This window comes from Meles meles, chromosome 6 (genome assembly GCF_922984935.1).
Source record: "Meles meles chromosome 6, mMelMel3.1 paternal haplotype, whole genome shotgun sequence".
In the NCBI taxonomy this organism is placed as follows: domain Eukaryota; kingdom Metazoa; phylum Chordata; class Mammalia; order Carnivora; family Mustelidae; genus Meles; species Meles meles.
Genome location: NC_060071.1, coordinates 143,369,970 through 143,384,355, shown reverse-complemented (window position 1 = coordinate 143,384,355; position 14,386 = coordinate 143,369,970). Strand labels below are relative to the sequence as shown.

The following is a 14,386-nucleotide window of genomic DNA, read 5'->3' as shown; positions in this document are numbered from 1 at the left end:
GATGGGAAAACAAATTAGATGCAAATTATAGCTTTTTATTTACTTCAAAAAATCATCACATAATCTAAAATAAAATCATATTTATTTGCCCCATCTAATTCAGGAAAGAATTACATATACAGCATATGCCTAGACATGTATACATACAGAACATGTATATAATTCAAGTACATGTATAAAACATACACTAATTCAAGAACACTTATCAAAAAATAAAAATGAGTCAAAATCAAGTAAGAGGAAAGAAATACATATTCTGAAAGTCACAAGATACCTGAGCCTCCAACAAAAATGGCTTAATTTTAACTTAAAGAGCTGGACTAGAAATTACAAGCTACCATATGCACTTTCAGTGTCCAAAATGTCCCAAGTAGAAAAGCTAACCATGACTGTAAATAGAGAAACTGAAGTGTTCCATTCAATTTTAGTATTAGAAATCAAGTAGAGTGATAAAACAATTTAAGGATCTTTTATTTGCTATTCTAACAAAACAAAAGTACACATTCAATACTGAGCAATTTAAAGGATTCTGCTTTATAGAGCCTCTCCTAGAACAATACACCACACAGCTATGAACCCCAAGAATGCAGTTCTTCCTCCCATTCTCAAACACATTAGATATCTGCCCCATCTATCACTTTCTAGTCATTTTTTAACCAGCATTCAGTTTTCCTTAGATATTACTCTATTTTAATAATGAAATCCTACAATTACACAAAACAAAGAAAAAACAGACTAGATACAGAGCTACAGTATTTGTGATTTATTAAAATTTCTTTCAGGGTTTTTACTATGAAGAACGTTCTACGTGTGCTTTTCCCATGCATGAGATTTTCCATCTCATGAACATGATTTATCTTTACTTTTAGGATACTCTATGAATTCTCTGGGTGAAACTGGTGGCCATCCAGCAAGTTCTCTACTCTACAACAATGCAATTATCACTATGTCTGTAAGAACCTGTACCCTAATTTCTTGCTGCTTTATATCTCTATCCTTATTTTTCCTTTTCACCCAACCTTTAATGCAAAACATTTTGCTGGTTTTCAACATGTGACTAAAGCATTCTGTCTTAATCCTTTCTGGATTGGAATAAGATGTAAATACATAACTACAATTACAGTACATATATGAATTTTGCCCCCTCTCAAAATCTCACACACACACACACACACACACAAAAAAAAAAAAAAAAAAAAAAAAAAAAAAACCCAAAAAAAAACAAAAAAACACAGCAAAACATTACTTCCCCCATCCCAAGTGTTTTGGTGAGTAGAAGAGTGGCACCTGGGGGGCCCACAGTGTTTAGTATTTTCAGAATTCTTCTCTCAATCATGGAACACAGGATATTTTCTTTACACTTAAAATATTTAAAATATTTTCATTACAGAAAGGCTTACACAAGACACATACCCATTTTTCCTTTTTTTTAATTTAATTTTATTATTCTTACTATTTTTATTTTTTAAGTTTTAACATTCTGTGTAACAATTCCATTCCAACTACTCTAGTTTTAACTCCTGGCACCTTGTTCTCACTCCTCCTTTCTCCCTTATCATGCCAGTCTACCATTCATTCTGCTACCAAGCAAATCTTCCTTAAAAACCTCCATGATTTCCCGTAGCGGAATTCAAAACTCTTGTCTACAAAGCTTGCTCTCAATTCAGAAGCAATCTGATAAATTAGTAAGACAGAAAGCAGGCCTGACTTCACAGCTACTAGTTATATATCACTCTGGTTTCACTTCTGTCATTGTTATATTATTATCTCTAAGTTGTACCTCCAAGGATTTACCTTAGAATTTATCTCTCTCCTCTACATCAGATGGTAAACTAGGAATCTAAAAACTTTAGCACATCTGTAACACTGAAGAACAGTTTCCAAGCATAGGAAGTTTTAATCCAACGCTCAAAGAAAAGCCCACTCTTTCCCCATGTTAGCCTGTGCGTAACAGGACTCTAATTAGGATAAAGATACTTAGAATAGCACATTTTTGTGAAATTAGTGTATGACTGCAGGTTGCTTATTTCAGCTATATATTTATTTCAAATGTCTAGGCATCTAACTTAGTAAAAGTGTACTCTGAAATACTGAGAACCACTCTGGTACAGTAATTATAAAGCTAACTCAAATAATATAATAGTGTAAATTCCCATGATTTGTTGACTGCAGTTTAGTGACCATATATCCAGTCAAAGTATGATCAATCTTCAGATAAATGATACTAATAACCATTTCAAGTCACTGAGGAAAGTACAGAACACTCAAATAGATTTGGTTATCCATTGTAAAATGTAAATTCCAGATGCCATGGTATTTCAAAATACTGAAGAATCAGAAATATATTAGAAATATATAATTTAAATAATAATAATAAATAAATAAATAAATAATATAAAAATATTAGAAGCTTTAAAAAACACTAGTTTCAGAACCATATTTAAGACACACAGGTGCACCTGGGTGTCTCAGTGGGTTAAAGCCTCTGCCTTCAGCTCAGGTCATAATCCCAGGGTCCTGGGATGGAGCCCCACATCCGGCTCTCTGCTCAGCAGGGGGCCTGCTTCTCTCTCTCTCTATCTCTGCCTGCCTCTCTGCCTACTTGTGATCTCTGTCAGATAAATAAATAAAATCTTTAAAAAAACAAAAAAAAAAAACAAATTAACAAGTGAAGAAAATACATGCAACCTATCCCAAAGAGTCATAGTCTCAATGCATAGAGTTCTTAAATCAACTAGAAAAAAAGTTTCACTGCACATCATGCAAGCAAATTAGGACAACTATTTTCCTGTCAGATTACACAAAAACAAAGCTGATATACATCTGGTAAAAATGAAAGATCTATTATAAACCTACAATATTAATAATGGTGTAAGAAAATGAGCACTCTTATCCATCACAATGGAAATGAACATAATTTTAAAAAGCACTCTGGCAATATTCATTAAAATTTAAAAATGCATGTATCAATTTTAAAAGTTTATGTTCCGCAATTTCACCTCTAGCAATCTATCTTACAGAAATAGTAGGACACAGGAGTCAAACCAAAACCCTGAAGTTGGGAGACATGATCTTTTTAATTCACAACACAGTTTCAATACATGAAATGTAACCAAAAAATCCAAGTTTTTAGTGGCTTGTGGGATAGGGATACAATTAAAACAAGTCAAGTACGGGCCCCAAATCCTGTACAGCAACAATAAACCTGAAATGAGCAGTGCCTATCTCAAGGTTATCCCCTATGGGTAGGCGGGGGGGGGGGGGGGGGACGACGACAGGTAGCATGCTTGGTATGTGTAAATACCTCTGTGACTCCACAGGTTCTAAAATTTCACCCTTCTCCTAGGAATAATGCAAAAAGATGTCCAAGGTTGTTCACTGGACCACTGTATACAATGTACTAAGCGGAAGCCACCTAAATACCCATTAATATAATGTGACTGGTTAATTACAGTAAATTCTTGAAACATAACACTATGCCATATAAAAAGAATGAGGTGATTATTACATGTAGTAGCACAGAAAGATGCACACAATATATCAGCTGAAAAAAGCTGTGGAATATAATTATGATAACAGTATTTACTGAAACCTCAAAATATTCCAGGTAGCATGTCAAGCACTTTACAATGTTCCCAATTGTTCCTAACAACTGTACTATTAACTGTCACCATATTACAGATGAACAAAGTGGGGAAACAATGGCTTATCTAAATTTACTGTGCCAGGGTTAAGAACCCAGGCATCTAACCTCTATGCTGAAGTGCCTTTATACATCTTTCACAATACAGTTTTATATATTTAAAAATTATTTGTTTTTATATCTACATAAAAATGCACCAAAAAACCCTGATAGAATTTTCACTTTGTACTTTATAAAGGTTTCAACTTGTTAAATTATTTTTAATTAAATATTAATGATGTCGTGCAAAAGGTGAAAATCATCTAATTCTACTATATATTCACCATTAAATTAGGTTAGTGATAGTAAGGAGCCCAAAATCATGCCCTAAAATTACTCCCTGGCAGCAAGTCACACCAAATAAATGTTCAATTTAAAACAGCATTTTGATGACTGGACTTAAAAAATCAGTTTATGCTAATCAAAGCACATTATCTAAAAGTGAAATAAACAAGACTTTAAAAAATGGATTTTTTTTTCCCCATGCAATCCTGCAATGAGAAATAATAAATACAAAGCAAACCATGCTTTATTTATTGCTCCAGAAAACTGCTAAGGCAGTTACCAAGGTTATCAAACATCATCAATCCAGTTTTTCAAAAAACACCTTTGCCTCATTTAACTTCATTTTGCCAGAAAGTATAGCATTTATTAGGTTGAAATTTACTGAACTCCTAAATATGTATGAAAGACAACACTAAAATCAGGACTACAAAGACAGTCTCTGTTCTCAGTGACAATCTCAGATTTGGTCTGGGATTCAGATCCTTAAACAAGTGCAAAGTAAAAGCTTAAAATAAATACTACAGAACCAAACGATTAAGGCTATGCCAATGAAAATCAATAAGGAGGTGTGTACACCAGACGGCTTTAATGAGGGGTAGGAGGGAGGGCAGTCTAGGCAGATGACAAACACAGAAAAGGAAAGGACAACAAATCACCAATCGTGTTTTCTCCAATAGTTAATGTTTAATGACTTTGCATCCCAATTTAAACAAAGCTCATACTACTGATGAACCCGTCTCCCATTATTGGGCATATGGAATATGCTGTGGCCTAAAGCTAGCAACACAGTGAAAATTCATAGCTACCAACCAACTGAAAACACTTTTATCATTTCTTTCTAGTTTTACTTAAGTTAGAATTGAAAGCTTAACCTGTCTGATGGTCTTCTTTGGAAGAAATCAGATAAATCACAAAAACATATTTAATGTAACAATTCACCACAATATAATCTGCTGTAAAGAGGTCTTAACCTTAAACATAATGTGCCCACTGGGATTAAGCAAGAAAGGACACCAGACAGAAAAGGAATAAGGGTCTGAATGTGTATTCAACATTAATTCTTAACAAATAATATCTCTTTCACAAGAAGTTTAACATAGGATGTTTTAATTTTACTAGTAGCTTAGTCCAGGCTATAACCAAAACAACCTATTTGATCACTAAGGAATTATACAAAGAACACTAATTCACCTGCCGCGTGCTCTGTGTGATACCAAACATATTTACAACCTCACTATATTCTTAAAATATGTATTCCAGTTCAATCAGCCAGTATTTAGTAGGCAGCAGTAGAGGGCCCAGTAATAATCTATGCTCAAGGGGACTAAATTGTGATGACTCCCAAGGCTGAACTCTGGAAATGCAAGGTTGATTGATTACGCAGGGAAAGCGTACTTGTTTTTCAATTATAAAAATGACCAAGTTATTCTTCCTTCCTTCCTAAGGGCACTTCCACTGCCCCCTTGCCCTCCCAAGGGGCTAGGAGAAGTAAAAAACTAGAAAACCAGAGTACTCATGCATCAGTTTGCCAAATACAACTTGAAAATGAAGAAAATCCAAGAGAATCTGAAAATGTACAAAGATGTATCAGAACAGTCAAAAATAAGTTGTAATAGTATTGTAACACATTAACACCAGGAAATGCAAGATGTTTCTGATGACCAAAATGACAGAAATACTATTCTTTAACAACCCCAAAACTGTAAAAGCCATCACAGAATGCAAGAAGCTGGTTTCTGGACAAAACATAGAACACAAATTTGAAAGACAATTCTGTGAGAGAAGAGGTAGAAAATAAAGATATCTAGCAAAACCCCTATTTTTTTTTCCTTTCCCAAATCCTTAAATTTCCACAATGAGAATATTACATAATTCTGCAGACCTACAATGCAAAGATTAAAAAATAACACATTCCACAGAAGGCAGTGGTCACAAAATGAGAGTGTAGAGTGATAAATCTGTATGTGACTTTAAATAAATAAAGCTAAAAATACATTCTAAGATTTTTAGGTTTTGTGGTATATCACTTTACATGTACTATATGTATATGATACATGTCATCAGTAAAAAAAAACTAATTCAAATATTCTACACACAAGAAATGTGATCTTAAAAACTAATTCTACTTAAGACATTTATTTTTTTTTAAGATTTTATTTATTTATTTGACAGAGAAAGAGAGATCACAGTAGGCAGAGAGGCAGGCAGAGGGAGAGGGGGAACCAGGCTCCCCGCTGAGCAGAGAGCCCAATGCGGGGCTTGATCCCAGAGTCCTGGGATCATGACCTGAGCCGAAGGCAGACACTTAACAGACTGACCACCCAGGCACCCCTCAACTTAATCAACTTTAAAGGGAACTAATACCTCTTACAATGCTGTTCTGTAAATAATAAACTGAGAATGTGCAATTATTTAAAAGCTGCTGAATAATCAGAACAATGAACATACAGAACAAACAAACCAAAAAGTGCCTCCCACCCCACCAAAATGGGAAATACTAGGAATCCAAATAGCTTCATTCTGGCCAGAAGGCTTTCACCTGGGAGGGGTGGGGCAGGGGATGGGGGTGACTATGGAATAAGACCTGAAGAGGCTCATAAATGTATTCTATTCCAATACTTTACCTCCTAACTTCTCCATCAAAAAGCATGAACTGAGAACAGACTTAAGGTAATATACCACATTCCAAAACCATAGCCAACATTAATTTGGCAACAAGCAATTCATTACAAAATCTCTAAATCCTGAAATCTGAAAACCAAAATCGCTGTTGAAGTTATCTTCCCTAAAGGTTATCCAATGCATTATTTTGCATCGACAACAACAAAATAAATCTTTAAACCACATGTGTGTCCATCCCTCCAAACTGTCCAAAAGCCACCCAGAAATGCTACAGTGACACCACCATGTGAACAGCAGCTTGGAGCAGCAGTTAGCTGTTCCTGTCAGGCAGCAATTCTCAAGGTCTCAAACTTTTTGGTCACAGACTCCTTTTACAACTCTTAAGACTCACTGAGGACCCCAAAGATCTTCTGCTTATATGGATTTTATCTGCCAATATTTACTGCATTGGAATTATAACTGGAATAAATTCTTAAATGTTTATGTACTTAAGTAACAAGAACTCTATTACATATTAACATAAATAACTTAAGACTGTTTTCCAAAACAAAAAATTTAGATACTAATCTCACTGTTTTTACATTTTTGCAAATCTCTTTAATTATCACTTAATCAAAGACAGCTATCTTCCTCCATCTGCTTCTGCAATCAATCCCTTTGACGAGTAGTTTTGGTAGACACGTATGAAAGAAAACCTGGCAGGACACCATCCTAACTGGAAGAGTAGTTCAATAACCTTTACTAATAATTGTGGATATTCTTCTATGATGCTACACCAAAACTCCACAAGTGGTGTTTTACTGAAGTATTGATACTGATCACAGTATCCAAGTTGAAACCCTATCAATAAACCCCTTATACTGCTGCATGAAAATCCCTGGTCTAGTGGCGCTTTAAAGGTGGAGCCTGTGACTCTTGATCTCAGGGGGTTGTGGGTTCGAGCCCCACATTGGGTGCTCGAACTTACTTACTTAAAACTAAAATTAAAAAAAAAAAAATCCATTGATCTACACTGCACTTTGAATATACCTTTCACGATGTATTTTTTCATTTCATCAAAATTAAGCTTATCTTCCAAATATTGAAACATTATTACGAAATATATTTTTTAAAGTGGTATCATTAATATCACACTACCAATCTAATCAGAAACATTTTTTTAACTACCAAGAAGCTATCAAGCTCACAATGACAGAAACAAGCCTTCCAAAATTTTAGTTTTTATCTTCAAATTTATCATTGGCCACCAATGCTGTCAGCTGTTTTCCTTAAAGAGACAGGCTCACTTCATTTTCAGGAAAATGATAAATGGTCCAAGTGTCTATACCCACGGTAGGTACATCATCTGTTTTTTCAGATGAAAGAACTCCACGAGAAAAATACTAGTTTAGCTTATAAATCAGACATGTGCTTTTCTCAAAACAACCACTGTACTTTTTAGTATACAGTTTTATGTGTACTTCCCATTTTATCATGGCTTATGTAAAACGTAAATTCGAGTCAGGATTCATTAAAATTAATGTGTTTTACTGTTTCATCGAGAAACTTTTAAAGTGTGTGTTATGTGTGTAATGAAGAAATACAATGACTACTAGTACAATATGGTGCCTCTGCCTCGATTTGTCCTAAGGCAAGAACAGCATCATCTACTACTGCTTTCACACCATCGATGCAATGTTATTAGAATAAAAAAGACATAACATTTCAGCACTACTATGAAAACAGTTTGAATTTTTTTGTACTCCTTAAAAGGATCTGAGATCCCCGTAGTTCCACAGATCACAATGTGAGAATCACCGGTACCCATTACCATCCACCAAGATGGCCCAGTTCTACCTGCTATGACTTCATGAAACTGATTCTTTTTTCCTGACAGCCCCAAATATTTGGGAGAAAAGCTACTGTCTCCCCCAAGTCTTGCTAAATATCTCTTCTAGTAACTTAAACAACATTCTATGAATGTGGTAGAAGCACTAGGTCACTGAGGATGGTTACTCTCCTCAAAATCTTTAACTTCAACTTGTGATAGTCAGAACTCAGCTGATGCAAATAATGGATCTATCCAGCAGAGTAGGGCAGAAATCAGAATACAGTTCCCAGAAAGGCCTAATACTCTATCAATAACACGTGATTCTCAAGAAGGATAATCTTGCCAGGATACATCTGGCAACATCTGGAGACATTTTTTGGTTGTCACTACTGGAGAGATGGGGGTGTGGGGTTCCTGAAATCTAGTGGGTAAAGGCCAGGGATGCTATTAAACACCTTACAACACAGAGACGCCCCCTTCAAAGAATTATCTGGCCGTAACTGTCAACAGTATTTACCAGAGAAGCCCTGTATTAATGGATCCTAAACACTACCAAAATTTTTGGAAGTTTCATCACCATGGCTCTTAAATCATACCAGCCTTTCAAAATTATACATAATATTACATATGAGTTTTAGACAAAATATGAGCACTTGTTCATAATGCTGTCATGACCGAAACTTCAACAATCTATTTTTATTTAACCCCTTCTGACAGCTCAACTATGGCCTACTCCACAATCCCACCCAAATTTAACAGGACAGGCATACTAAAAAGCAGGTGGAAACACCAAGCACGGTAAGCCTGGAAATCAAAATTCAAAACTCCAAAGAAACGAAATGAAAGGCAATGTGACACCAGAATATGAAAACCAAAGAAAGCTGATTAATGAGGAAAAGGCCTATTTAACTAGGCAGTCCGATCTTTTTGTTGTTTACTTAAAAATATAGTATACTTAGGGTTAAAAAAGGGACAGTTAATGAAATACTGGGCATATTGTTCACATTTCAAAAAACACACTGGAAAGCCAATTATCCATATGTGAATGTGCTGTCTAAACTGTCTTCCATTTCATATATTTGAACTTCCAAGAAAATTTATGCTCTTAGGTCTTTACAGAAAATGTACACCTCCCTTACTCAAAGAAGGCCGGGAAACGATAGCTATAAAAGTATTTTTATTTTCCGGAGAAAAAGATATAATTATCTTTTATCTCTAATTAAAACCTGTTAAGTTGTACATTTCCTATCACTATCAAATTTTAATACTGACGATCATCACAAAGTTGCTTTTCAAGCACAGCAATAAAATGTGAGCTAACACAAAGAAGTCACATGGCATCACTAAAAACATTTATTTATTTTAAATTCGGCTGAACTGAAAAATGCCACACACAAAAAAATCCGTATCCCCAGTGTCTTTCTACTCATAAAAGGATAAATGAATCAATTAACAGGGATCTTATAGACTATAAGGTTTTATGTCTGCATATTTATTTAAAACTAACCAATATTGTCCTTTACAGAAATATGTTGACAGGCCTCTTAAAAATGACAGGAGTGGTTAAGGAGGAAGAGCATGATTTTTAAAAATACCGTGTAAATAGCAATAGGTATCTTAAAGCCTGTCGAAGTTAGAGCCTCACCTGCACACACACACACGTACACGTACAGAGAAGCATAAATAAAACTAAAACCATAACCAGTAGTATCTGCGAAAAAGGAAACTTTAAAAAAAAAGCAGATAAACCTGAGGTGCTGTATTAGGTGTCTAGAAATCATAAAACCTTTATTTTGCACATAAAACTTCGAGTGTCAATTACATGGTTCATTTGGGGCCTACAAAGAAGAAAATTCGGTCCCTCGTCTCAAAGGAGCACGCTTACACTAGCATGTTCAAAAATGGAAGAAATGCAGTCTCACATTTAGGCCTCTCCACTGCTGGATACACGCAGGGAAGAGAAGCTGTAATCTACTTTCGATCCCAACCAGGACGCAGATTACATCTCATTCTTCGAAACAGAACAGAAACTTTTTTAAAAATGCTGCAAGGGTAAGCAAGTGTGAGACGCACACCTAGTGAGATGAGAAGGCAAGGACGGACTAGCTTTAAGTCTACCCGCAGAAAAATTACAGGCACCCCTGGAGACGGGGAGTGCAGGAGGCAGAACACCTCGGACCAGCCGATCAAAACAGCAATACCTAACCCAACGCGCTGCGCAGGACACCCTGGCAAGTGCCCCTTTGCCGACGGTGGGAAGCCTGGGGAGGACTGGGCTGGTTCCGGGGGCGGGGTGGGGGGGGCGGCGGCGAGGCTTCTAGAGAGCGAGGCTCTTCGCTCACAACTGGGCTTTTTAGCTAGTGCTCGTGCGAGCTCGGGCGTGGAAGTGGGTTCACTCCGCGCACGATGTGGTCATCTTGGAGACGCGAGGAAGAGAGGGACGCGGCGGAGGCAGACCAGGAAGAGAAGCATCGAAACGAGCCGGACAGACGCCGAGTGTGAACCTGAGCGCCCTGTGCAGACCCCGCAACCAGACGGGCCTGCCTTCCCCGCCGCCGGGCATTTGTTTTTTCTTTCTCTTCCCCGCCCCACCGAACGGGGCGGAGAAGCGAGGGCACTCAGGTTCAGGCTCCCCCGCCCGTTCCGGAAGGGGAAGGCCCCCGGCCCCACGGCCGTGGAGCCAGGAAGGGGTGGGGGGAAGCGGGAACCGAGCACAAGGGGAAGTGCGGCGGCGAGCGGGTGAGGAAACAGGAAGAGCCCCGTTCCCGCCGCTGCCTCCCCAACGGGGCGAGGACCCGGCTCTCGCGCCACCCCTTCCCCCCTCCCCCGACGCCCCCAAAGCCCCGCCGGCGTGCGAGAGAAAACAGAATACAAATCACTTACAACGGCATCGTCTCCTGCGCCGGCACCGCCCAGTCACTTCCCCCCCGCAACCGCCGCCGCTGCCGCCCTGGGCATGATCCACTGAGGCGGGAGGGAGGGGGGGGCCTGCCTCAGCCCTGGGTCCAACCCCACTCCCGCACCGCTCCCGCCGCTTTAAGCGCTTCTCCTCCTTCCCCTTCGTCCTAACATGGCGCCCGAGCGCTACCACAGCAACGTTCTAGAACTGCTGACGCCGCCACGCACGCCGTGCGCGCGCCTGCGCAAAGGCCATCCGGCGCCGCGCAGCTTCACGGGAACGGTAGTTCGTGAGGCGGTCGGAGGTATGGTAATTTCCGCCCCAAAGTCGTCGCGCTTCCGCGGTGGGTGTCGGGTATCAGCTAGGAGAGGTGCAGGAGGCTCCGGTGGCTGTCCGTTCCTCGAGCGGGGACGCTCCTGTCGCCGATGAGCACCACACGGCACCTCACAATGAGCCGCCGCTCTCGCCGCCGAGGTCGCAGCTGCCGCACCTCCCCTCGAACGGCGTCATTGGCGGCGCTCGGCGGGGACCCAGGCGCCCATGCGTGCCCGGTGAGCCGCCCGAGCGCTGGGCTTGGGGCGCGGCCGCTCGGTTCGGCGCCTTGGGTGGCCGCAAGTTACTCGGCCTCTTCCTGCTGTCCTGCGAAGTGAGAGTAAGACCTGCTTCCGGGGGCCGTGTGGACTGCTGCATGTGTTGGTTGGTGCAGGGCAGCGCTGAGCACGGGCTCGTCCTTGGGATTCCCCCTCCGTTAGACCGAGGTCCACCCCCTCGGGCTGCTGGCCGACCTGTCCACCAAAGTGTGTACGCAGGCGCTCAACAAGTGTTTGTTGAATGAATGGATTTGCGGGGCAGCGCTGTGATGACACCGAGTTCTGGAACACGAGCTGATTTTACCAGCGGGTGGTGTCTTGGAACCTCCCGGTAAAGCTGGCCTGAAGTGGAAGGATCGAGGGCGGGAACCACGGGGATTTTAGCACAGACTGTTCTGCAGCCCTCATCTAGGGTGGGACCTGGGGTGGGACCTAGGAGCACATTCGCCACCCCCCCAGCCAAAGCTGGAGTCTTCGTGCCTGAGCCCGACTCTGGTACTCAGCCCTTCCCTCTGCTAATTAGAACGTGTTCTAAAGTGTCACACGCAGGGTTTACGGAGGGGCGGGAAGGAATTAAATAAACACGGCAAGGATAACGTTCTAAATGATTTAAGTAGGTTAATATGGGCTTGTATAACCTCAGGAAATTTGGCAAAGGAATTACCTGCTTTCACAGCACATCTAGTCTGACAAGGGTCGAGGCATAAAGACTGAGTGGAGGAAGCACAGGACCTAAACCTGTATTGTCCGGGGCTATAGCCATTTGTCGCATGTGACTTTTGAGCACTTGAAATGAGGCTAGTCCATTTAGGATGTAGCTTGAGTGCAAAATACAGATTTCAGAGATCTCCGTAGGAACAAAAGAATGAGATCCCTAACTGATCTCATTTTATATTTATATTCATGTATTATATTTATATGTAATATATCTGCGTTTTATATTCATTACATGCTGAAATAGTATTTTGGATATATTAAAAAATTCATTAAAGTTCATTTCATCTGCTTCCTTTTAAAACGTGGCCACTAGAAAATTTTAAATTATATGCATGGCCCTCTGTTGAACAGCGCTGTTGGGAGACAGGCTTGTCCTTGAGTCTCACTTCCACTTGTTCCCTTACCCTCTTGTCATCAAGGTGGTTTTGGGGGACCCAGTAGCAGACCTGCCCTTAAAAGTTTGGAAAGCTGAGATCCAGAGAACTCAATAAAATACATTAAGGCTGTGGTGTTAAAATTTGCTCATAAAGATAGGCACTGATGATGTGTGTTGCACATTAGAGAATGGGAACTTCTTGAGCTCAAGGCTGTCCTCCACTTGGCATCTCAGAAGGCAGTGAAAGAGACATGGTGGTTGAAACCTCTGTGCTTTCGGTCTACAGGTGCTCCACACCGATTTTGTTTGAGCCTTCTCTAGAATGAGACAGCGAGATAGTGCAATTAATGAATATTTATTTAGTACCTGGAATGTGCTAGATGTCATGTTACTCGCTGAAGACAGAAGGAAGTATACTTGGTAGAATCAAGGTAGATTTCCCAAGGTGACTTTAGAAATGTCCTGATAGGGCGCCTGGGTGGCTCAGTTAGTTAAACATCTGCTTTGGCAGAGGTCATGATCCCAGGGTTCTGAGATCAAGTCTTGTGCTGGGATCCTTGCTCAGTTGGGAGCCTGCTTCTTCCTCTCCTCCCCATTCATGCTCTCTCTCTGTCCATCTCAGACTCCCAAATAGATAAAATCTTTTTTTAAAAATATAGAAATATTCTGGGATGCCTGGGTGGCTCAGTTGGTTAGGCGGCTGCCTTCGGCTCGGGTCTTGATCCCAGCGTCCTGGGATCGAGTCCCACATCGGGCTCCTTGCTCAGCAGGGAGCCTGCTTCTCTGCTTCTGCCTGCCTCTCTGTCTGCCTGTGCTCGCCTGCTCTCTCCGCCTCTCTCTCTGACAAATAAATGAATAAAATCTTTAAAAAATATATATATATACATATATAGAAATATTCTGGTAGATGTATACACTTTTCAAATCTCTATGTTATATACCTGAAACTAACAGCATGTGTCAACTACACATCAATAAAAAAAATTTTTTTAATAAAAAAAGCTTGACCATTAAAAATACACTGACAGAAAAGTTAGGATTTAATAAGGGAACAGGAGGAGAAGGGCATAACAGGAAACTTTGAAAAAAAGAAGGAAAGTATAAATAGCTTAAAGTTTATTTGGAGACAGAGAGACTTTTGAAGTAACTAGACCACAGATATGTGGTGGGAATGAAGCTGCCAAGGACTGAGAGGCAGATAATGGGGGGCCTTTGTGTAACAGAACGTTGTGCGCCTGCCACGCACCATCACTGTGCTAAGCTGGGAGATCGCTTACCACTTTGAAAAATAGTCAAAATCCCTGACCCAGTTAGACCATATTTTCTTGGGAAGTGGGGGCAAACAATAAACCCATAAACAGACAAGGAAGTTACGGGTTGTATTAAGAACCATGAATAAAATAAA

General features: G+C 40.0%; 1 protein-coding gene across 6 annotated transcripts in view; it reads right to left on the bottom strand.

Moving 5' to 3' along the window:
- The window catches only part of PAPOLA (poly(A) polymerase alpha), a 58,913-nt gene extending 46,098 nt beyond the window's left edge, over positions 1-12,815 (bottom strand). Inside the window, exon 1 of one of the 6 annotated variants that reach the window (XM_046009282.1) lies at positions 11,283-12,815. In XM_046009282.1, coding sequence (XP_045865238.1) covers positions 11,283-11,290 — 8 coding nt within the window. In that variant the 5' untranslated portion in view covers positions 11,291-12,815. The remainder of the gene's footprint in view (positions 1-11,282) is intronic. The other 5 variants (XM_046009286.1, XM_046009284.1, XM_046009281.1 and 2 more) reach the window with 5 other exon arrangements.
- Positions 12,816-14,386: the final 1,571 nt, after the last annotated feature.